General features: G+C 33.1%; 3 protein-coding genes across 15 annotated transcripts; 1 reads left to right on the top strand and 2 right to left on the bottom strand.

Annotated features, from left to right (window-relative positions):
• Nucleotides 1-1,778: 1,778 nt before the first annotated feature.
• On the bottom strand, nt 1,779-5,227 carry LOC140976644 (ACT domain-containing protein ACR1-like). Of its 4 annotated transcripts, XM_073440891.1 has the most exons (9): nt 5,011-5,227; nt 4,486-4,540; nt 4,271-4,373; nt 4,131-4,176; nt 3,941-4,055; nt 3,766-3,833; nt 3,051-3,692; nt 2,869-2,982; nt 1,779-2,351 (listed from the first exon to the last, which is right to left on the bottom strand). In XM_073440891.1, exons 3-9 carry the CDS (start codon nt 4,339-4,341, stop codon nt 1,920-1,922), a joined length of 1,488 nt encoding a protein of 495 aa, XP_073296992.1. In that variant the 5' UTR covers nt 4,342-4,373; nt 4,486-4,540; nt 5,011-5,227; the 3' UTR covers nt 1,779-1,919. The 4 variants fall into 4 exon arrangements, with proteins under 4 accessions (XP_073296992.1, XP_073296994.1, XP_073296991.1 ...); XM_073440893.1 differs by lacking the exon at nt 4,486-4,540 and having other exon boundaries at nt 2,869-2,973; XM_073440890.1 differs by lacking the exon at nt 4,486-4,540.
• Nucleotides 5,228-8,456: 3,229 nt separating this feature from the next.
• On the bottom strand, nt 8,457-9,909 carry LOC140976616 (pumilio homolog 12-like). Its single transcript, XM_073440855.1, has 5 exons — nt 9,465-9,909; nt 9,210-9,375; nt 8,965-9,137; nt 8,630-8,887; nt 8,457-8,531 (listed from the first exon to the last, which is right to left on the bottom strand). The coding sequence occupies exons 1-5, from the start codon at nt 9,800-9,802 to the stop codon at nt 8,501-8,503; spliced, it is 966 nt and encodes a 321-aa protein (XP_073296956.1). The 5' UTR covers nt 9,803-9,909; the 3' UTR covers nt 8,457-8,500.
• Nucleotides 9,910-17,805: 7,896 nt separating this feature from the next.
• On the top strand, nt 17,806-21,098 carry LOC140976243 (ADP-ribosylation factor-like protein 2). Of its 10 annotated transcripts, none has more exons than XM_073440238.1 (6): nt 17,806-18,343; nt 18,434-18,555; nt 18,688-18,798; nt 18,956-19,118; nt 19,739-19,819; nt 20,159-20,862. In XM_073440238.1, exons 2-6 carry the CDS (start codon nt 18,485-18,487, stop codon nt 20,297-20,299), a joined length of 567 nt encoding a protein of 188 aa, XP_073296339.1. In that variant the 5' UTR covers nt 17,806-18,343; nt 18,434-18,484; the 3' UTR covers nt 20,300-20,862. The 10 variants fall into 10 exon arrangements, 9 of the variants coding, with proteins under 9 accessions (XP_073296339.1, XP_073296338.1, XP_073296340.1 ...); XM_073440237.1 differs by having other exon boundaries at nt 17,806-18,317; nt 18,405-18,555; XM_073440239.1 differs by having other exon boundaries at nt 17,806-18,317.
• The last annotated feature ends 2,674 nt before the right edge of the window (nt 21,099-23,772 follow it).

The raw sequence follows: 23,772 nt of genomic DNA on the forward strand, positions 1-23,772 counted from the left end.
GCCAAATTTTTTTTTTCCCAAGATATAAAACAAAACTTGATATACTGACATAAAAAATAATAATATAAATCACATAATTTTATATTTTAACAAAAAAATAATTTATGAGCCAAAATTAATTTAATATAATGGAAAATAAAAATTTTAAAACTATGACTTCAAAATAAATTATTTAAAACTAACAGCATCAACACTGCCAAAATCTCCATCCTCTCATCCACAATATGATTTTTGTTGTTCCATAATATTTTGTAGATTTCGAAATCTACTGGAAATATTGCTTTAATCATTACAATGCAATTATTAATGTAAACATTTAGAGCTAAGAGAAAAATATCCATGTCTCTGCGACCATAAAAATAAGGATTTAATCCAATAAATTTGTCATTTGAGCTTGTTCGATTTTAAATATTTATTAATTATTGATTTAATCCAATAAATTTCTCAAAAATGCCTAAAGCTCCTTTCAAAATTCATGCTGTTCATTTATGCTATGTTGCCCTATTATTGCTTGTAAATATCCAAAATTACAAAAACATATTTTGATTTCTAAACATATAATTACTTTCAATTTACACATTGGCCTAAAATTTTAAACTTTATTAAACAAAATTATTGAGAGGGAAACTTTATTTAATATTAACTTTCTATATATGATTCCAAATATATTACCTTACCCATTGACCAAAATTTTGGAACATAATTTGATTTTGACTTTCAATATTGACCATAATTTTGACATATAATTTATTTGTCACTCATGTCACACAAGAGCTAAATCACAATAAAAATTAAAAATAAAATACATAAACGACAAAATATTTAATATAAAATTTAAAAAATATTATACTTTGCTCTTAGATACCTAAATGTATATGCAGAAACAAGTTTAATTGTTTTTTTAGGGAAAAAAATGAAGAAATATGGGATGATTGAAAAGGAAAAGAAGAACAAAATAAAGATGAAGATGAGATTAGATTGTAGGAATTGAATAAAAAAATGTGAAGTCAATTGTATGAAAATTGGACTTCTGACTTTTGAGAGTGGGCTAGATGACATGAAAAAGAGAATTATCTAAGAATTTTGAGGGATATTAATTTTATTAGTTCATCAAATTTTGTAAGTTATATTTTTTCTTTCATTCGATAAATCATTAAATTTTATTCTTACTCCAATCAGTGGCGGAGTCAGATTTTCGTTTCTACCTGGGCTAGAATTTTCTAAACTATGATTGAGCTAATATTGACAAATGAAGCCCCGGACTATTGGAAAATAAGACAAAATTTTATGTATAAAAAATATCGAAAAAAACAAGTCACCCGGGCTACCGCCCGGGCGGAGCAATGTGTAGATCCGCCCGTGACTCCAATAAAGTAATTTCATTATAACTTTTATTCATTTTTCTAGCTGTGGCAATTGTATCTTTTAACATATAATAAAATATCCGTTATGTCATTAATGTCTTTGTGATAAGATAATCAATGTTCTATATCATGCCATTACATCCGAGAAAAAAAAACTATAAGAGTGGGAAAAAAATAACTAATTTGTTGGATCAAGACGAAATTTTTTAAAATTAGAAACCAAAACTAAAATCAACCTATTTACCCAACAAATTTTATAAATTGTCTTGCCTATGAACAAAGGCTTGTCAATTAACTTTCCATTATCAAAATTTACACCACAAGAAATCACCAAACTAAATAACTTCATCAGCAATTCGACCGAATTCAGTAGCAGGATTAGTGGCTGAGGTCTATTCATGTCAAACCAAGCCAAATACCAACTTTGTATTTTATTAAAATGACAAAAAATGTTTTAAAATGACAAATAATGCGGATTGCTTATTTTTAAAAATAAATACAGTCTATTGCGATTTGAGAACAAATTAAGACTTGATTCTGGTACAAAAATTGTCCTCAGAAATAAACCTTGGACTGTTCATTTTTGCATGGCAGCTGCCGATCATTAACTGGTGAATGCTCACATTTTATGGGTCTAAAGTTGCTTGAAAACCGCTCCAGCTGTTCCCGCAGAAAGTTTCCGAGTGAAAATTGTTTTGTTCTTCCGGTATTGCTTCTACTCGTTTCTGGGGATGTGGCTTCGGGGGATGATTCAGAAGATGTATTTGAAACAACAATGGAGCCTCCGATTTCTTGAGTCACCATTTCCAGGGTTTCTGGATTTACTTTTTGCCCCGATATGTCTTTCACGTAGAACGTTCCGACCGCGTTTTCACCACGAGTGCCAATCTCGGCCCTAGTTATTGATAATCCACTCTCTCGGAAAACTCGAGTGACATCCGATAGCCATCCCGTTCTGTTTCTTACGCAAATATCCAGTCTTAATCCCTGAACAGTTATATCGAGCAAAATAATTGTTAGCATATAGAAAATGATTCAACATAGGTTCGGCTAGCACTTAAGAGAACGCATGGCTAATAAGTTTGCGTGATAATATCTTCTAATAGTTCACATTTTGAGGTTTGAGTTCTTCTTTGAATTCGAGAGAGATGATCTGGAATAAACAACCATTGAGTTAGTATGAGTAATGTAATCCATTTTCACATTACGATTGAATATACACTGGTCAATGATAAGTGAGTATAAATCGTTCAAAGCGGACTAAGGTGGGAATTGTCTTCTTGATTTCGGCCATATCAATTCCATGTGTAATTGTGGAGTTGATTAATAATTTCGGGAAGGCAAAGTAATACGTAAGGATCGCATTTCAGGTTTTGGTTAACATCTTGATACTTCGAAGACATGTTATAAAGAAACTTTTCGTGTAATCCATATATATATGTCAGTAAACATCTAAAGAATGTGGTAGAAAATGCGATATCAAAAAAAATTTTGGACGACATACATGAGAATTTCTCCTTTCTGTGGCAGCAACCAAACACTGAGTAACCCTTATCCTCTCAGCTTCAGAATCTAAAGTATATCCATTCTCATGTCTTATATAGTACTCCTGCAAGAACTTCAAGTTTTATCCCCTGATTATTCCCTATTAAAACCAATAAGGTATAAAATCTTACACGTTTTTACCTGGAAAGCAATAGCTTCGTTGGAACCCATCGTTGCATGGAAGACTACATAGTGCAGATCTGTCAAAGTACAAAGTGTGTCGTATAACAACTTAGGCCGATCTCTGCATCTTATCGTCACAGCGGAATATCCATTTTCTTTACACTTGTCAATTTTCACATGCGTGCCTTCACATTCTTTCTTCGCCTTTCCTTCGTACTGGTAGACTTGATCAACATCATCATCATCATCATTACCACTACGACAACATGAACAACATTCCTCGTAGTCTCTATCAGCTGCCATCAGCTGGTGAAGTCGTCTCTCTGTGTGGGTTTGACACATAACCGGGACAGTCAATCTCAAGCTACGTCTCTCGTTATTGTAGTGATGGGCTTCGACGACATTCTCGAGTTGCGCCTGCACTTGGGCCACTCGGCTAGGGTCCGTGATAGGCCCACCTTTATCGTCTACATAAATAATGCACGCTGCTCGGTTGTTGTGAGTCCATGCCATGGCTGAGGAGACGTCGCATCCTAGCTCGGCCAGCGCAGCTGACATCTCGGACATCAAACCTGGCCTATCTATCCCAGTCATCTCAAGCGCTGTTTGTCCTATCCATGGTTGCTGGGGCCTGGAAACTCTCCTACTAGCGCAGATGCCCTATAAAATCATCATTCTTTGGTTCTGCCCTATCTACTAATATTGAGATGATGTATAGTAATCGAAAACCAACCTCATGGATGCGATCTTTGACACTTTGGTCCGTGATTTTTCCCCCCTTCTGGTCGGTTACGTGGAAGACTGGAAAGGCACAACATCAATGCAAACAAAAATCTATGCATCCCTGATTCACAACCAATTAGATTTTCACAAAAGAAAACATTTACGAGTGGATCAATCTAACTTACCATCCATGAGCCAGCCACCATCAGACGAGATGTACGATTTCGAAATAACAAGATCAAGATCCGTCAGAACTTGGACGATCTCCAGCAGCATCCCGTGCTTATTAGTACTATCAACCTGTGACAATAAAGAAGGAACAGATCAACTAAAAATAGCCTGGAAACCAGGTCTCAAGTTACTAGCAATACTAACCTTCACAAGAGTTAAGCCTGGAAAAGTATCATTGTCAATACAAACCCTGAAAAGCACAAAGCCAGAACATTGTATAAACAAATCTTGTAATATCGTCCCACATGCAAATACATTCATAATATAATGCAAGCTACAATAACCTCGGTGGATGTATTCTTTCCATGAGTTCTTCGAATTCAGGATGAATGCTTGGTTTGTATGTAATGTCCATCGTCACAAGATAACTTTTTGAGCAATAAATCACTGTAGAAACTTATCAAATTGATGAAAGTTAGAAGTGTCAAACGTTGTTCTAGCCAAATATATAGATGGAGAAACGTGATATTTTTTTTTTTTTTTTTTGAGCTAGAGAAACCTGAAATATTGAGATAAGGATTCGATGTATTTCTTGTTTTTCACGTCTTTTTTTCCTAGAAAACAACGGCAATATCCGACTCAATCCTTAAGCATAGAATTGCGACAAGATTTCTTGAATTGGAAGGAACCCTTGCTCTGAATTTTTTCCAAAATTGTCTTGGATTTACAAAATCCAAATAATAAAAGATGGTATTATCCGCAGAGAAGAAACATATATTTACGAAACATACTTCTTGAAATGTAAGCAATATAGGCAGAGATTGGAATCAATATACACTAAGTTGGCCAAAAACAGTAAAATACATTTGAAGAAACAACGATTTAGATACTCAACATGAGAAATTTTTTTAAAAAAAAAAAAGGAAAAAGAAAGAAAGAAAAATCAACGAATTAGAAAGGATTTGATTAGTATAATCTAGAAACAAACGTATTTCCACCTAAAATCCCTGTCAGAAATTTTCAGAGAAATTCATTAGAGAAACAAACCAAGAAACGACTTTAACATCAATCAATCACGAATTACCTCTGAATAAAACTAGGCTGCTCTCGTGGGTGTCACGAAACCAATACTTTTATTGAACACGTGAAATTGAATCCTAAAATCAGTTCGCAGGAGAAGTACCCATTCACGTTTGTTTCCATTAGTCAATGGAAAATAGGGTGACGGGGGAGTTCACAACTCGAATTTGACACGTCGTACAAGAGGGAGGTGAGATGGGGAAAGAATGCGGCGGCTCGGGTGTATTATTTAGGGTGTATTCAATCAATGTAGGATATTTAATAATTTTTTGACAAAAATATATATATGTTATCACTTTAAAGATAAGGTTACAAATTAATACAGTAATGCATTTTTAAAAATTTACAAACATAAATACGAACTCACATATATATCAGTGTTATAAAAAGCAGTACTCTGGCAGCCACCCAATGCCAAGCGCCTAGGTGCTTAGGCGACTATCCAAATGTTGCTTAGGCGATTTTTTTTTAAACTAAATATCTAAATTTTCATGTTTATCTTCATATTTTTTCAATAATTTATCTATAGTTTCTAATTCAAAATCAATGGCATATTCTCTTCTTTATCCGAAACAAATTGATTGAAAAAATATGACAAATAATTTTTTTAAAAAAATTCTATATATTACATTAGGCAGCCGCCTAGGCAGATCTAAAAATTGGATGGTAGATGACCACTCAGCGCCTCGACGCCTCTTAGGCGGTCCTAGACTGCGTTTTTATAACATTGATATATACACATATACATGTAATTATTAAATTATTTAACTTTTAAATAAGTAAATTTATTAACTAATATAAATTTTAAAAAACTATTTCAAACTAAATATGTTATCTATATCGCAATTAGTTATTTGTCTAAAAAAACTAATATATAATAATCAGGTACAAAATATATTGAATTTTATTTAAAAAAATTTACATAAGTTTAAAAAAATCTATAAGAAATTCAGTCAGATTCTATAAAAGTCAATAATAATATATAAAATCCAAAAAATTTATTATTTAAAAAAAATATTAAAACTATAGATTGAATATATCCTACTTAATTTGAGCAAAAACATGGGAGATAGAAATCATTTGNAGTTTAAACAAAAACCGTCGCTAAGGCACGGATTCAAATTATCCGTGACAGTCTGCCACGGATTCTGAGTCCGTGGAAAAAGACCACGGATTCAATATCCGTGACCCATTAACCCGTGATCTTCTTTCTGCCTATTTAAATGCGGCGATGCTCTTCATTTTATCACCGAAGCCGAGCAACTTAGGAGCAAAATTATTTCTTTCGATCACCGAGCATCGAACATTCTTTCCAGCACCGATCTTCAGACTTTTCTATTTAATTATTAGCGTAAGTCTTCTGCATTTTTCAGAATATTAAGAGGTAACTTTTTTTTATTTAGTATTTTATATTGTTCGTTCATTATGCCAGTTTTAAGTTTTAAGTAATAACAATAATTATAATATTAATTGTATTATTGGAATTGTAATACTGTAATTTACAATTTTTGGAATAATAATAATTATACTTAATTTAATTATAATAATTATATTTACGTGATATAATATTATATCTACACTAATTACAATAATTACAATAGTTATATTTAATTTACGTGATATAATATTATATCTACAATATTTACTAACTATACTTCGTTTAATTACAATAATTATATTTACTTGATGTAATATTATATCTACAACAAAAGAAATAATTATATTTACTTGATATAATATTACAATAATTACAATAATTATATTTACATGATATAATAATAAAAAATATACTTAATTTAATCCTAGTAGTTTTAAGTAATAATAATAATAACNATCTGAAGACCGGTGCTGGAAAGAATGTTCGATGCTCGGTGATCGAAAGAAATAATTTTGCTCCTAATTTGCTCGGCTTCGGTGATAAAATGAAGAGCATCACCGCATTTAAATAGGCAGAAAGAAGGTCACGAGTTAACGGGTCACGGATATTGAATCCGTGGATTTCTGCCACGGACTTAGAATCCGTGGCAGACTGTCACGGATTATTTGAATCCGTGCCTTAGCGACGGTTTTTGTAAAACCTTCGCAAATAGCGACGGTTTTTGTTTTAACCGTCGCCAATAGCGACGGTGTTTGGTAAAACAGTCGCCAATAGCGACGGATTGGCGACGGTTTTGCACAATCAATCGCCGATATCCTTTTTATTTTTTTTTAAAAAAAAGTTAAAAAAATAAAAATAAAAAATTTGATAGTTTTACGAACTCTTACAACTTGCCACATTTTTACAATGGTTTTATTAATTTATAATATTTTTTAAAAAAAAACCCTGAGAATCGTCCACTGATATTGCGAAGTGAAAGTCAACAACTTGAAGAGGTTTTGTCGTTCAAGGAAAGAGATTTTCGGATGCGCAAGATTAGGCCATATATGTGGTTTGTTCATGCCATTTTGAGTATACGGGTTAATTTTATGAGACGAATATCTTATTTGAGTTACTCATGAAAAAAACTTATTTTTTATGTCAAAAATATTATTTTTTATTGTAAATACAGACATAGTTGACTAGTCTCACAGATAAAGATTCGTGAGACTGTCATACAAAAGACCTACTTATGTACGTGATATAACCCATTAACCTCTCTACATAATTATTAATTGCTGATATCATTCATATTAAAAACATATGATTGTACAACTTTATAACAATACTAATTAATATTATGATTATTTAATAATCGCTTAGAAAATTGTAATAAAACAAATGTTTTTTCTAAGATTATACAAGAATAATTTATGATTAATTTTCTCCTTTCATTTTGTACAAGTGAGCAATTTCAAACTATTTAACGTTATAAAATGAAGGAAATAAATATACAATATTATCTCAATATAATAATTTTAAAAAATCAATAAAAGCTAGTAGATCTATCCAAATCAATCATTATGATATATCATATTTATCTATACATCCATCTAGCCATAAAACTTTAGTCTAATACCTGCAAAGACTGTAATTTAATTAAGTAGCATAGTAAGGGAAAAATGCCACAAAACTCGCCTCACGGCTGGTCCTTGTTGCTTGGATCGTGGGAGACTGATGTCTTTGCTACTATTGGCTTGTAAATCTGCCTCATATTGATAGCATCTTGCATTTTTTTCCCTAATTACCACCATTAATATTACTGGTTATGCTCACTTTTTATTGCCTATGACATTCAAATAATTAAGAGAGGAAATCTACCTTGAGATGGAATAAAACATTGAAGTTATTCTCATCCAATCTTCAAAACCACTCTCTAAAACACAAAAATGTAAGTATCAAACATCATAGAACACACAAAAACAGACAAACGAGGTCATATGCATGCATAGCAGGGACAAGGCCTCCGAGCAGAAAGGAAGCCATATTTCTCGCCAATCAAACATGATTGAACTTTTTATAATCATCTAGCAGATGAACTTTTTATAATCATCTAGCAGATCAGAGTACCGGCAAATCAGACGATCCAAAGTCTTGCGAACGATTTCCTGCAAGATCGTTATAACGTTGTATCAACCTCAAATTCTGTTTATCCGAGCTAGCTAGACTGTAAATAAAGAAATAAAGATGAGCGTTGAATTGGTACGTTAGAGTATGTCTTTGCGGATTGGATAACGAGTAGCCATAAGGATCTACTAGGACACTCAAGAAATTAGGACTCCTGATAATACGGTTGGCGATTTGAGATGAGTATTTTCCTTCAGATGCCTCCATCAATTGCTTTACTACATTGCTAGCATATTTGTCTTTCGCCAGGAAACTGAACCACCCTTCCAGTTGATCTACTATACTACTTACCACAAAAGGCATCTCCAATCCTATTACATGCTGCAGCACACGATTCCTGAAACCAGGAAAATGTTGGATTTTGTATGGAAAATTGCAAGTGGATGTGAAAAGGAAATGTGCGTGTATGTGTACCCGAACTGGTCCATAGACAGTTTGGCTGCTCCTAACGTTATTGCTGAGAGAATTCGTTGTCGGCCGTGGCTATTTGGTATAGAGACTTTTGACATGATGACTTGCAGAAGGCAGGATCCATTTTTGTCTTTGGCTATTTCCAAACAATTATCAGCTATCACGGCGACTATTGGCTGCGAAAAACGAAAGTATTGTTATAGATATGGCGAATTCAAAAATCTCGGATGAAATTTAGTAGCAAATACTTCAGTTTCGTCTGCGGGGGCAGGGAAGATATTGAAGCAACGACCAATAACGCGAGAACCAAACTGGTGGTTTACGAGCGGAACCATGAAGTAAGTGAAGAAGGATATCATGTGAAATATTTGCATCGGTGTCATGCGACCGATAAATTCCTGCATGGACTCAGATCTGCAAAGAAACACGAAAATCCTGAAATCAAGTTATTACGTTCAACTTCAAGGAGGTGTTTAAGGTTACAGAAACACGAAAATCCATACCCTTGCGAGTCGAGACAGACATCCACGAGTAAACGGACATCAGCAGTGGCAGAAGAAACCAACTGTTTCATCTGTTCTTCGTCCAATACTTTGTAAAGCTTTTGAAGTAAATCGCTACCTAATCGACTTAACATCAACATACTTATGTGACCTTTCACCTCTGAAAAGATCATTTGGTCTTCCAGTTTCCTTTCTCGGAGCTTCTGATGCAAGAACTCGCAACCGTGTGGATCCATTGCTTCCGAAACCAGCTTGCCCTTCAAATCTTCTAAAGAAGAAACAGGTGGCGAACCATCGGTTGGCCTGTCTCCAGGCGCCGAAGTGTTATCGTCACCCATCGGAAATCTATGAACACCGGACGGATCGATTTCCGGACGGAAAGGGAAGTTTTCACGTGATTTGGCTGGATTTCATCGCGCGTATAAACAAAAGAAAGAATGAATCTTCACAAAAATGATCAGATTTTGATGGGATTTGGTAAAATATCCATAATAAATATTTTTTATTTTTATCTTTCTATCATATATAGCTTTGTTAGATAGCTTTGTTAGATTGAATGATAAATTTATTTATTTTTTATTTTTCATATTTGATTCTAGAGATCTACTCCCATGATTGTGGTGAATATTGAACAATTTTTTTATTAAATAATAATTTATTTTTATGCATAGTTGTCATGAATATCAAACAATTCTTTATTCAATAATAATTTATTTTTATGTTTATAAAATTAGGATGTGGTTGAATATTTAATTTTGAAATAAGTTATTTAGTACAATTTAAATTTGAATATTTGTTTGATTATTTTGTTTTAATAATTTATTTTGTGTTCACTAACAATAGTTAATTAATTATATAGGATTTCATGTAGTTTGTATAACACAAATATATAATTGAAATTGTATAGTTGAAATTGTATATGAAAAAATATGATAAGATTAATTTAATTTTTTGGTTTTTTAATAATGTGAATAATATGTTTTAAAAAATGATTTATGTAAAAGATTATTAAGATTATTTTAGTAAAATTTTAAATTTCCAAATTCAAATCCTATTTTTTTCCAAACAAGAAATTGATTTCTAAATACCATTTGTAAATTTCAAACCAAATTACCATTGATTTTTTCTTAGGTAATTTAAGGCAACAATTAGAGTAGAACATAGTTTCGGAAAACTCAAAGCAACAAGTAGAAACATCTGTGCTCAAAAACTTTAAGAGGATCATATGTTTCGGCAATCTCTTCAGCAGCGATTTAAGGGTTAGATTAGACTTACGGATGCAAAAAGTCTCGCATATAATCAAACAGAAATTGCAATAAAATATCAATGCAGATGAATCTTACCCATGGCATGCAGTCATATAATGCTAAGATAGATCTCACAAGAAAAATATTCAATAAATAAATGTAAACAAGGCCAGGAGCAATGTGAACTTAGAATATGATTATGAATTCCAAAATATGAAAGAAAATATGCACACCAAAATATCCGATTCTTCAGTGATTGCTGCCAAAGTTACCAGAACCAACATAACTCGCTGAGCCACCTGCGAGTTAACCGGCTGTCCAGTGAAGATCTTTCCGAACAACACAGCAGAAAGTTCCGAAGGTCCACCTAGGGTCATCACCGCAGGTATGCTGTGTGGATTCCCCTCTTTGGCTTCTATAACACCGTTACTTTAAAACAGACGTACTTTCAACTACCATCTACTAAAAACTAGTGTACATAATGTTGTGGATATCAAATTTATAAAAAATAATCCAATTCTAGTTTAACTAAAAATTGACTGACAATACCCATAAACATGATGCGCTTAGAGTTAGAACTCCTTTTATCAGTGTCTAAAAAACGGTAGACGGTAGGCGGACAACCATCCGCCGCGCCACCTAGGCGGTTTTTTTTTACTTAAATATTTAATTTTTCTTGTTCAGTTTCAAACTCAAAAACAATGGCATATTACTCTTATTTATTGATAAAATTGATTGAAAAATATGTCAAACAATATTTTTAAAAAAAATTTAAAATTTAAAAAATTATATATATTAAATTAAGCGACCGTCTAGACGGCTATAAAAATCGGAGCGGTGAACGACCGCCAAGCGCCTAAGCGATCCTAAACGAAGCCTTTTAGAACAATGATTTTTATCTACTAAGGAGGTACCAATTTTGTGATTTAAAAGGCGAGATATGCACCCACGGGGTCATGACGATTCACCCACGGGATATTCGAGGCCATGTCTATTAATGTGTGCAAGTGGGTATGTTTGAGTGAACTTCCCAAAATTGAATTCGAGGCCAGGTGTTATGCTCTCGACCCACCATTGGGTCGAGCTATTGGGTCGAGGTGCGAGGCTTGGGTTGAGGTGCATATTCGATCCAAATCTCACTAACTCGACCCAATTTTTTACCATTACACGATCCAATTTTAATTTTTGACAATTAATAACATTTTTTTTTCAGATTTTCTTCTCCAAGAAACTTGGAAGGATCAATTATTTGAGTCTAAGTTAACTTTAGAATAAAAAATATGTTGAAGTTTCTAAGAAAATAATATCGTTTTTGAATAAAAATGAAATGGAACATTTGATGCAACATACACAATTAAGTAATTTAATTATATTAGCTAAAGATTATACGAATTCGAATCAATTGTTGTGGTTTTTGATGAGTAGACAGAGTTATGACAGTAGATGTGATGAATATTGGAAGGTATATCGCAAACGACCCCTACGGTTTTTGTTGTTAGATTATTGTTTACTCTCTAGCCTGAATTATACTAAATTTTACCATGTTATACCTGATCATGATGAATTTAGGCTTAGGCATTTTGGTGGAATAGGCAGTATATGTTTGGGGGATTTGATAGCTAGAATATTTGATGAATGTGAGAATGAGTTAGGTGAAGAGGTAAATGTCGAAAAGTTGAATTGGTCAGTCTTGTTTCGTGGCAGCTGTATTGGGTCGACAACGAAAAATAAACATGATACACTGGACCAAGAGTGTATTAGATTAGTGAATAACTTTGATAGTTTTATTAACTATCTATGGGATGAAATAGCTTTCGATGATCATTATATTTATATAGTTCAAAAAAGATAATTTTGGTAAAGACAGAGTTTCAACACATTTTATATTTGCTTGTTTATCACCCCTTACAATGCCTTGAAGATGAGAATGAAATAGAGAAAAAATGACAAATCGAATTTTGGAGTGATGATATTTGGGAAAGAGATTCTATCACATCGATTTTCTTGTTTCCTGTTTTAATTTATTCAGCTAATGTTATTAATTTTAGTTTTAGGATTTTATTTAGTCCTTATCCAACAAATCTCTCCCTTTTAATTGTTTTTCCTCGAAAAAAAAATCTCAACGACAGCATATCACTCTTGTGGCGTCTCCATATATTAGCTTCAACAACCTTCGGCTGCAATTGTCATATCTTATTTCTAAGTTTTATTTGTCCTAGAGTTTATTCTATTAATTGAATCCTAAAAGATACAGAAACAAGAGTTTTATTAGACAATAAACTCTTTTAGACGATAATAACATATCTATAGTTCTTATCATAAATATATATTGTCTAGAAAGACAAAACTCTATAATTTAATAAACACAATATTATCACAATGAAAATTTAATTAAGAAATAAATTATATTTCTTTCAGGATTCATGCTCACGGAATTTTTTAAATCCCTGAAATAATTTGGAGCGGGTATTGAGATATTATCCTCATCTCCTAACCCACCTCGATATTATTATTATTATTATTATTAATTTCGGGTTCGGAGATTTTTTAAAGTCGTCTCGACCCCATCCCATTACTATTTTTTAAACGGAGATAAAGATTTTTTAAACAGAGATAGAGATTTGATCCCCGCGACGAACCCGAAAAAAGCGGAGATGGCCGTGAGGATGCAATTCAGGGGCGAGTATGGGAATGATAAACTCGTCCCCACCCCATTGTCATCTCTAACCGCCTTCAGTAGAACAGAAACACAGAAGAGTGTAGTCCACAAAAACGCAGTTATGCACACAGTAATTGAAACACTTTCTCCATATTTCATCTATTCTTTTTTTGCAATATTGATTCAGTTAATTTGTTTAAATTAGAGCATTTTATATCAATTTCGTTAATTGCACATTTTCTTCAAAATTCATTAATTTAATTAGTTTTATTAATATATAAATTGGAATAAAGTTTCATTACTCATGTATTACAATTTCTATGTTCTTGTAAATTAGGGCACTTTCTCATTTCTCTTGCTTAAATTAGGGCACTTTTTCCTTGATTGAATGATGTGTTTTGTGTAGTATGTATGTCATTTAGCGTTTATGTTTGACGAGCAGGGTGACCAGAATGGTGGCCCGTGGAAAAATATTCAAATATCAAATGTGATTTTGTTAGCATTGTCCATCTTTCTGTATAACAATATTTGCTCTGTCCATGGTGCTGCTGAAATGTCCTGAACTTGAAAGTGTTTTGACAAGAAAATTTGATTAGTTGGGTGGAAAGTATTGAAATTGAGGATACTTAGCTGAGAAGTATTAAAGTTGATTAATGAAGAATGATTACAGTATTAAAATTTGTAATTAAGATCAAATAATAACACACGTCCATAGAGTATAGAATTAAAAAAAATTGTCTTTAAAATTTCATAGGGGGACTTCTTATGAATAATATTATTTTGAAAATAAAAATTTATAAAAGTAGAAAAAATAAAATGATACTTTCAAATGATGAATTGGCTAATCCCTTCGTAAATAGGGGGACTTGTTAAATGAAAAGGTCAGTCTCAATATTATTTCCTCATTTAGTGCTGCATTAATGAAAAAATAGCTCTGAAGTCACATATCTCACATGCTCTTTCCTCTATGTTCGTGCAACATAATTATATATAATGAAAAAATCATTCTCAATATTATTTTCTCATGTTCATGCTGCATTCATTAATGAAAAGATCGCTCCGAAGTCCCATCTATGCCATGCTCTTTCATCTATGTTCGTACTGCATAAATATTATATAATGAAAAGGTCATTCTCAATATTATTTCCTCATATATATTCGTGCTGCATGCATTAATGAAAAGTTAGCTCTGAAGTCCCCATCCCATTCTCTCTCATGTCATTTCCTCTATATTTGTACTGCATAATCATAAAATGAGCTCATTCAAGAAATGGAGCATAGTATAATATGTACCAGTTGAAGTTTTCCTTAAAACCGTATATATTTGCTTACCAGCAATTAGTCAAACTCGTTCCAAGAGCTTCTAATTCTAGATTTATTGCTTCATAGGTGAGCTCCAATGTCTGCTTCATTAGCCACAAGGCTTTTTTTAATTTAGTTTTGATTTTCTTCTCCATTCCTTTTGTCTTGCTCCATCTCTTCTTATGTCTTATGCTACCTGAGCTTGGTTTATGGTGCTGAAATTTTTTTTCCGCCCTTCGCAAATTTGATTGCATGAGATCAGGCTGAAAAATGGATTGTAGCACCTGTCCGTTTAGAAACAACAGGCAATTGTAAAGGATGAGGAGAAGAATGCAAAAATATCCATAAGGTGGGATATCCAGAGCTTCAAAATCCCAACAAGCTGCAATCTTCATTGGATAATAAATAACTTAAAGCAGACATTAAGACAACCAGAGTTCCGTGGACAAATTTCCATTTTTATATTTGGAAGCATCTGCGAAATCAAACGGGAATTGCAAGTTCAAGTAAATTTAGTTGGTTTGACATTTATTCAAGTTCCTGATGGTGGTATGCATATTTTTTGTTTTATTTACTGGTACATGTATGTATATAGAAGCCTTTAAATTGTTGTTTTATTTCATAACGTAATAGTGAAGCAATCAGTAGAAAAATGATTTCCCGATTGTTGTTGTGGTTTTATGATAATCTGGCTCCAACAAATATACTAACAATATCTGGAAATGAGGACTTATGGCATACTTGCTCCAATTGAAAGAATCGAACTACAATATAGATTTGATCACTGCGACAAACCTGGAAAAAACGGAAATGACAGCGAGGATGCAATTCGGGGATGACTATGAGGATGACAAACCCTGTTCGGGTTCGCAGATTCTTTAAACATGTCTCGACCCTTGCCCCACTACTATTTTTGAAACAGAGATGGAGATTTGATCCCCGCGACGACTCGAAAAAAGCAGAGATGGCGGCGACGATGCAATTTGAGGGCGAGTATTGGGATGACTAACCTTGTTTGGTTTTGGAGATTGGCGAGTATTGGGATGACTAACCTTGTTTGGTTTTGGAGATTTGTTAAACCAGTCTCAACCACCCGCCCCATTACTATTTTTGAAATGGAGATGGAGATTTGATACTCGCGACGAACCCGAAAAAAACGGAGATGGCGGCGATGATGCAATTCGGGGGCGAGTCTGGGGATGACAAACCATGTTCGGGTTCGAAGATTCTTTAAACCCGTCTCGACCCCCGTCCCATTATTATTTTTGAAATGGAGATGGAGATTTGATTATTGCGATGAACCCGAAAAAAACGGAGATGGCGGCGAGGATGCAATTCGGGGGCGAGTATGCGGATGACAAACCTTGTCCGGGTTTGGTGATTCTTTAAACATGTCTCGACCCTCGCCCACATTACTATTTTTGAAACGGAGATAGAGATTTGATCCCCGCGATGAACCCGAAAAAAGCGGAGATGACGGCGAGGATGCAATTCGGTGGCGAGTGTGGGGATGACCTGTTCGGGTTGGGAGATTCTTTAAACCCGTCTCGACCCCCGCCCCATTATTATTTTTGAAACGTAGATGGAGATTTGATCCTCGCGACGGACCCAAAAAAAGCGAAGATGGTGGTGATGATGCAATTCGAGGTGAGTATGAGGATGACTATGAGGATGACAGAAACACAGAGCAGTGTAGTCCACAAAAACGTAGTTATGCAAAAAGTAATTGAAACTCTTTCTCCATGTTTCATTTGCTTCATAAGATCATTCCCAATATTATTTTTCTCATGTTCATGCTGCATGCATTAATGAAAAGGTTGCTCTGAAATCCCAATTCTGCCATGCTATTTCCTCTATGTTCGTACTGCATACATAATTATAGATTGAAAATGTCATTCTCAATATTATTTCCTCATATTCGTGTTGCATGCATTAATGAAAAGTTAGCTCTGAAGTTCCCATCTCATTACCTATCCGGAATGAGATGGAAGAAGATTTTTGACAGATTCTATGATTTTCTATATTGAAAGAGAGTTTACTACAAGAATAGACACTGAATCAATAGTTGATGATTTATATTCAATATAAAACCGCATGACACGTCTTCAGTAGTTTATATTTGGTTCGTGTCACTGTGTAATATTTTTAGTCAATATTAAATATTTTGTAAGTGTTCATTGATTATAAATTAGTCTTTTATTATATTTAAATTTTTAAATATTTAATTGATTTTTTTCATATTGTTTATTGGATCATTCAACCCAAAGTCAAAATTTTTCAAGCTATGCCTATGGAGGCTCCTACTGTTGTTGAAATCCGTGATACTTGTTCACAATTGCAAGAAGTTCATATTAGTTACTATTGCTTCATTCGAAGAATCCTTCGAATCCTGCTAACGGGAATCCAGACTCGAATTTTAAAATACACAACATATATCTAAGGGTGAAAATCTAGCTAGTTAAGGTCATCATGAGGTCAACACAGTGGCACATACTCTAGCCAAGTGGCATTACATGAATAGAGTACCTCAGCTGCTTTTTCTTTGTATGGACTCTTTTGTAAAACTTGTTCTTAGGGTTGTTAATGGTTTAATGCAATAGTTCTTCAGAAAAACATACAAAACAAAAAAAAAAACCATAACTTTTTTGCTTCTTTAATTTGTCTCTTTTTTTTTAGTCCACCAACTCATCAAACTTTGGTCATTTTGCTCTAGTTTTTTTTATTTATTTCCGACTATTTTGTCTAATTTACTGACATGACATTATACAAGTCAACAGTTATATAACGTTGACATGACATTAATGTGTCATGTGTTTGTCATCATGTTAGCAATCTAATTAAAAAATGACTTAAATTAAAATATATGAGATTATGATTTAGTTTTGAAGTATAGCGAACCAAAATCATACAGAGAAAAAAAAATGCCAATTATTGCAATTTTCCTGAAATTTAAAAAAAAATTGGATTCAATCAGTTCTATTTTTTTTTAAAGGATGATTCAATTTACGCGAATATTAATGAATTGGAAAAAAAAAATCCGAGTTAATAAGCAAATAAACGAGTGTGGTAGCCTAACGTTTAGACAAGCCCAATATGACAATCAGGATTAACGGACCGGGTTACAAAAAAGCTCCGACCCACACCTTAATGGGTCATCCCAATTTCTACGAAGCAAGAAAACGAGGTTTCCTCAAAGGAAGCAGTTCAGACAATATCAGCAGGCGGAGTCGTTTCTTGAACTCAGAGATCAGATTGTTAACTAATCGAGCAATTTTTCGGTAAAGTCACAAAATTTTCCATAATTTTTATCATGCTTCAATCGAGCAATTTTTGGTAAAATCACAAACTTTTCCATAATTTTAATCATCTTCAATGCAGATTGCTTTGAGTTTTTAAATTATGTTGTTGCTTTCATCGATTTTTTCTGATTTGTTTTGTGGATGAGTTCTCATTAGAAATTAGTAGTATTGCATTTTTGTTTAGCTCTAGTTTGCCGAGAAATTTGGGTTCCTGTAAATGTAACCATTTGGTGCTAGTGATCTAATTTTATGGTCTAGTTTTCCGATTAACTTCCTGGGAGAGATTGGGCGTAGGGCAGGTGCAGGGGTTAGGGGTGAACGAGAAGAAAAGAAATGCAATTACTCGGTCAGTCCGTTAATTGGCCGATTTGTGTTAGTCCTACCATAACTTAATTTTGTGATCTAATTATAATTATCTTGGATCCTTCTGAAGTTGTGCACATGGAATGAGTCATGAAACAGCTCAGATTCAGAGTTCAGCTCAGTGTCATTTCTCCTACTTGATAAGCAATAATGGGTCTACTCAGTATCATCCGCAAAATCAAAATCAAACGCAAGGAGAAGGAGATGCGCATTCTCATGGTGTATGAATTCTGAACCTGCTGCCTGTTTTTTCATTTTTTTTAACCGTTATTCAGGAAATCATAGGTTTATTTTATGCATCTTCTGATCTTAACGCCTGTTAATTAGTTTCAATGTTTGTTCACTTGCTGAAGGGGTCTTGACAATTCAGGAAAGACAACAATAGTGTTAAAAATCAATGGTGAAGACACCAGTGTTATCAGTCCAACACTTGGCTTCAACATTAAAACCATCAATTACCAGAAGTATGTTCTTATCGTAAGCTGTTACTTATTAAAAATTTATGTTAGATTGATTGCATTCTTTTGATTTTTGCTTACATTTGAAGCTAGTTCCCCAGGAAAATGACAAGGGTTTATTGAAATTTAGTGTACTTATGGACGAACGTGGTATTGATTGTAGGTACACTTTGAATATATGGGATGTTGGTGGGCAGAAAACCATAAGGTCCTATTGGAGGAACTATTTTGAGCAAACTGATGGGTTGATTTGGGTGGTCGATAGTTCAGATATCAGAAGGCTGAACGATTGCAAATATGAGTTGGATAATCTTCTGAAAGAAGAGGCTTGCTCTCTCTATCCCGTGCATTGTTTCTTCCATTTCTTGATGGCTGTACAGAATCTTTTAGTCCTAATGAAAAATTGAGTTTTATAATTTGTTTGGTGCCTGCATTTTTTAGTTTTCTCCCTTGCTTTTGTAGATCAAGTCCATAAAGTTGTGGGAAATGGGATTATTTTACTTTGAGATTAATTCATGCTATTAGTCTACTACAATATTCCTGCTTGCACTTTGGTGTTGCTGATGTTGGATTACAGCTATTGCCACATGTTGCCTTCTAGTGCTGTACAACTATTGGAATACGTTCTCAGGATGCAATAGCAGGCCTGCTTGAGTTGATAAATAGCTACCTGTGGCACGTGACAGTGATTTGCATGAAAAATTATGGCTGAAGTACGGAACCAAGAAAATATTTTGGATTACATCATTTCTCTAGATTGTGCAAATATTTTGGATTGCATCATTTCTCTAGATTGTGTTTATTCATCAGTGGTCCATAAATTTTACATCCTATGAAGATGTACGGTTAATAAATATTAAAGATAAACTTCCCTTGATAGTGCATTTCCATCTTTCGCCTTTCCACTGCTTCTTTTCTGCAACACCTGATTTTCTGTTATTTACAGAGGCTATCAGGAGCATCGTTGTTGATTTTTGCTAATAAGCAAGATATACAAGGTTCTCTGTCACCAGATGAGATAGCTAAGGTAATGAGATGATGTAATGGAAATTTAAGTTAATTGTATGTTATTTATTTATTTGTTTAAAATGTGGATTTATTTATCACATACATGGTGTGTCGATGAAACTTATTTTTTTTTATAAAGTGTAGTCTCACTTTAATGCCCTTGTGCGACAGAAATTAAATAATGGAAAGATATTTCTATTTCCGATATACTGATCTTGTGGCTGTTGACTTTTTCTTCAACTTCCCTGGTTTTTCCTGTGGCACGGTGGAAATAAATATTTTACTGCACTATATGAAATTCTTCAAGTTTTTTTTGGATGAAATGAATTTCAATTAAGACTACGTATCCTTCATTCAGGTGCTCAACTTGAAGCAATGGATAAAACCAGACATTGGAGAATTGTGGGATGTAGCGCATATACCGGGGAACGACTCCTTGAAGGATTTGATTGGTTGGTTCAAGACATTGCCTCTAGAATTTACGTGCTCGATTAAATGATGCTCGGAGTTGGACCTGATGGAAATGCACTATCAAGGGAAGTTTATCTTTAATATTTATTAACCGTACATCTTCATAAGATGTAAAATTTATGGACCACTGATGAATAAACACAATCTAGAGAAATGATGCAATCCAAAATATTTGCACAATCTAGAGAAATGATGTAATCCAAAATATTTTCTTGGTTCCGTACTTCAGCCATAATTTTTCATGCAAATCACTGTCACGTGCCAAAGGTAGCTATTTATCAACTCAAGCAGGCCTGCTATTGCATCCTGAGAACGTATTCCAATAGTTGTACAGTACTAGAAGGTAACATGTGGCAATAGCTGTAATCCAACATCAGCAACACCAAAGTGCAAGCAGGAATATTGTAGTAGACCTAATAGCATGAATTAATCTCAAAGTAAAATAATCCCATTTTTTGGGTGCATATTTGAAGAAATGACAATTCCCACAACTTTATGGACTTGATCTACAAAAGCAAGGGAGAAAACTAAAAAATACAGGCACCAAACAAATTATAAAACTCAATTTTTCATCAGGACTAAGAGATTCTGTACAGCCATAAATTAAAGAAATGGAAGAAACAATGCACGGGATAGAGACAGCATGCCTCTTCTTTCAGAAGATTATCCAACTCATATTTGCAATCATTCAGCCTTCTGATATCTGAACTATCGACCACCCAAATCAACCCATCAGTTTGCTCAAAATAGTTCCTCCAATAGGACCTTATGGTTTTCTGCCCACCAACATCCCATATATTCAAAGTGTACCTACAATGAATACCATGTTCGTCCATAAGTACACTAAATTTCAATCTGTTCATAATAAATTTTATAATTCCAAAATCTGCGTTACAATTTAATATAATTTTAAAAAATTTATTTGACAATTTAATTATCATTTTATTTTTATAAATTTATGGCAAAAAAGAAAGAAAAATCAAAAAAGTAATTATTTAATTTATTAAATTTAGAACTACATGTGACACTTATAAAACAAACCAAATACTCAAAAAATTTGAAAAACAATAAACTAATATTGGTTATTTTTTAAAAACCCAAAATTACTACAATTAACAAATTAAAAATCCAACATGTTCCAAACCGTGTTTCCATATCAAACGATAGGGTTTAGGATTTTTATATATTGGGGACAATTAAGTCATTTGTGGTGTTTTTTATCATTAAATTAAAATTATCACATCTCATAAAAGAGATATTTTATCCTTGTATAAAAGTATTTATCACGGGCCCATGATATTATCATGATCTTTCTAAAAAGGTACCAAACGTGAGATAAAGAGGATTATTTATCAATCCCTCTTTTATCCAGTGTACCAAACTATACCTAAGTAAATATTATATAGTCGATGCAGGCTTTCGTAACACGTCAGATTTCCTTGCTCCATACAAAGGACAAAAATATCATTTGCCGACTTCCTACGTGCCTCTGATGATTATGAAGCATTCAATCATCTACATTCATCGTTGCGTTGCACTATTGAATGATCTTTTGGAAAAAAATTGTCATGCTAACTGATATGCATGTCAATATTATGTGGCCAAATTAAATCAAATTGCTCTTGTTTCGGCCACAATGGCGATTCACAATTTTTTTTTTTTTAAGAAAGACTTGGAGGATGATGATTTTATTGAGTATGAAAATAATGCAGACTGCTATAAGATGATACGACTGAAGTTAGTAGTCATGGTGGTGAAAGTTTATCTCCACAAAGTGAAGAGACAATGAATAAAATAAGAGATGATATATCATATATGCACATGAGTAGGTCTTTTGTGAGACGGTCTCACGAATCTTTATCTGTGAGACGGGTCAACCCTACCGATATTCATAATAAAAAATAATGTTTTTAGCATAAAAAGTAATACTTTTTTAGGGATGACCCAAATAAGATATCCGTCTCACAAAATACGACCCGTGAGACCGTCTCACACAAGTTTTTGCCTATGCACAGCTATTGCATTTCGAAGGGTTGATATCCTCATCATTTGAACTTATCAACTCAGGACCTCATTTTAATTTATGGATGTTTGCTTCCAAATATTATTGTTAAAATTTATATAAAAGTGGAAGGATTTGTATGTAGTCATTTTTTGAAAAAGTATGCATATAATTCATATGTTTAAACAAATAATAGTTTTTTTTTATGCTCAAATCACGGGCTTTTTATTAGATTTAATCTATAGAATTTAAATAAAATTTAATCTATTAAATTTATTTAAATTCTATATAACATGAGAATAAAATGTTTAACATAAAAAAATTAGATGAGCAACCAATGTGTTTTTTATTAATTAAGATGACTTTATAAATTTAATATTTTTAATTCAAATTTAGAAATATCATATAAATAAATAAAATTTTGATTTTTTTTTCTTTAATGGAGTCTAACGTTAAGCAAACAAAATATATATATATATAAAAATTTAATTAATAATTATAAATATTTTTGGAACATATATTATGAATTATTTTTGTTATATTACAAGCAACTAAATCTTTTTCATACAAATCATTCTTAATTTCTTTTTGTCATCGATATATTTGATTAGAAATAGGAGATTTATATTTGATTTTAAAATTTGTTTTCAAACGTTTTTAGACAGTTGAAAATGTTTATCGAATGGTTAAAAATATGAACCACTTGAATAGTGCGGAAAACGGTTCAAAATTTCTAATGATATCTTCAGCCAGTTGACTGGCTTGTTAACAAGAAACGGTTTGAAATGTAAATACTCGCAGAAAGTAAAGACACATGATTTTTACGGATGTTCGGAGATAAAACTCCTACATCACCTCTTCTTCCTCTTTAGGAAGGATTCCACTAAAAGACTTTGGATTTACAAACTTATTGCAACAGTCTACTCCAATCAGGATTTATCACACTGTATGTTTTGGAACTTTTAGTGATCATTTCACACTTCTGGATTTTAAGAACCATCGGTTCACCAGACAACACAATCAATCAAATAATCAAAGGTTACTGATGTAAAGAAAACAGTATGCTTTTAGTAGCACGATGAGGATCTTTGAATGATCAGATATCTTTATGTTGAGTGTGTGCTTGATGAGCGATGAAGTATGTGAACTTTAGGTGCGCTCAGAATCTTCAAGTATGCAAGCTTAATGATATAGCAATTGCGCGGTTGAAAAGCTTAGTTGATCGATCTGTATCTTCAGTAATCTCCACTTCTTCTTTTATAGGCTTTCCTCCCAACGGTCGGAAAGGATGTGTAACGTAAACCTGTAACATTGGAATGATGTGTCACTATTAGCTGCAACAACATTAAATATTCTTCAGTAGACATTTAATGTTATCTTTGCTTGTGCAGCTTTGAATCCCGCTCCTTTGAGTAGTTGCTGCTGAGCATCTTTTTGTAACAACTGTTAGTTTTATCAGACCTTGTAGGATGTCAAAGCAATCTTTCTATTCTAGTATA

Source organism: Primulina huaijiensis, chromosome 5 (assembly GCF_012295235.1).
Source record: "Primulina huaijiensis isolate GDHJ02 chromosome 5, ASM1229523v2, whole genome shotgun sequence".
NCBI lineage: Eukaryota > Viridiplantae > Streptophyta > Magnoliopsida > Lamiales > Gesneriaceae > Primulina > Primulina huaijiensis.

What these genes read in the sequence shown, in the direction of transcription:
- LOC140976243 (XM_073440238.1), top strand. Translation starts at nt 18,485, where the DNA reads ATGGGTCTACTCAGTATCATCCGCAAAATCAAAATCAAACGCAAGGAG. An exon ending in ATAATCTTCTGAAAGAAGAG is followed by an intron (nt 19,119 to 19,738) that starts GCTTGCTCTCTC and finishes TGTTATTTACAG; the next exon opens with AGGCTATCAGGAGCATCGTT. An exon ending in CACCAGATGAGATAGCTAAG is followed by an intron (nt 19,820 to 20,158) that starts GTAATGAGATGA and finishes TCCTTCATTCAG; the next exon opens with GTGCTCAACTTGAAGCAATG.
- LOC140976644 (XM_073440890.1), bottom strand. Translation starts at nt 4,341, where the DNA reads ATGGACATTACATACAAACCAAGCATTCATCCTGAATTCGAAGAACTC. An exon ending in TCAAAGATCGCATCCATGAG is followed by an intron (nt 3,693 to 3,765) that starts GTTGGTTTTCGA and finishes ATGATTTTATAG; the next exon opens with GGCATCTGCGCTAGTAGGAG. An exon ending in CAGAAAGGAGAAATTCTCAT is followed by an intron (nt 2,352 to 2,868) that starts GTATGTCGTCCA and finishes ATAACTGTTCAG; the next exon opens with GGATTAAGACTGGATATTTG.
- LOC140976616 (XM_073440855.1), bottom strand. Translation starts at nt 9,802, where the DNA reads ATGGGTGACGATAACACTTCGGCGCCTGGAGACAGGCCAACCGATGGT. An exon ending in GTCTGTCTCGACTCGCAAGG is followed by an intron (nt 9,376 to 9,464) that starts GTATGGATTTTC and finishes GTTTCTTTGCAG; the next exon opens with ATCTGAGTCCATGCAGGAAT. An exon ending in CTGTCTATGGACCAGTTCGG is followed by an intron (nt 8,888 to 8,964) that starts GTACACATACAC and finishes TCCTGGTTTCAG; the next exon opens with GAATCGTGTGCTGCAGCATG.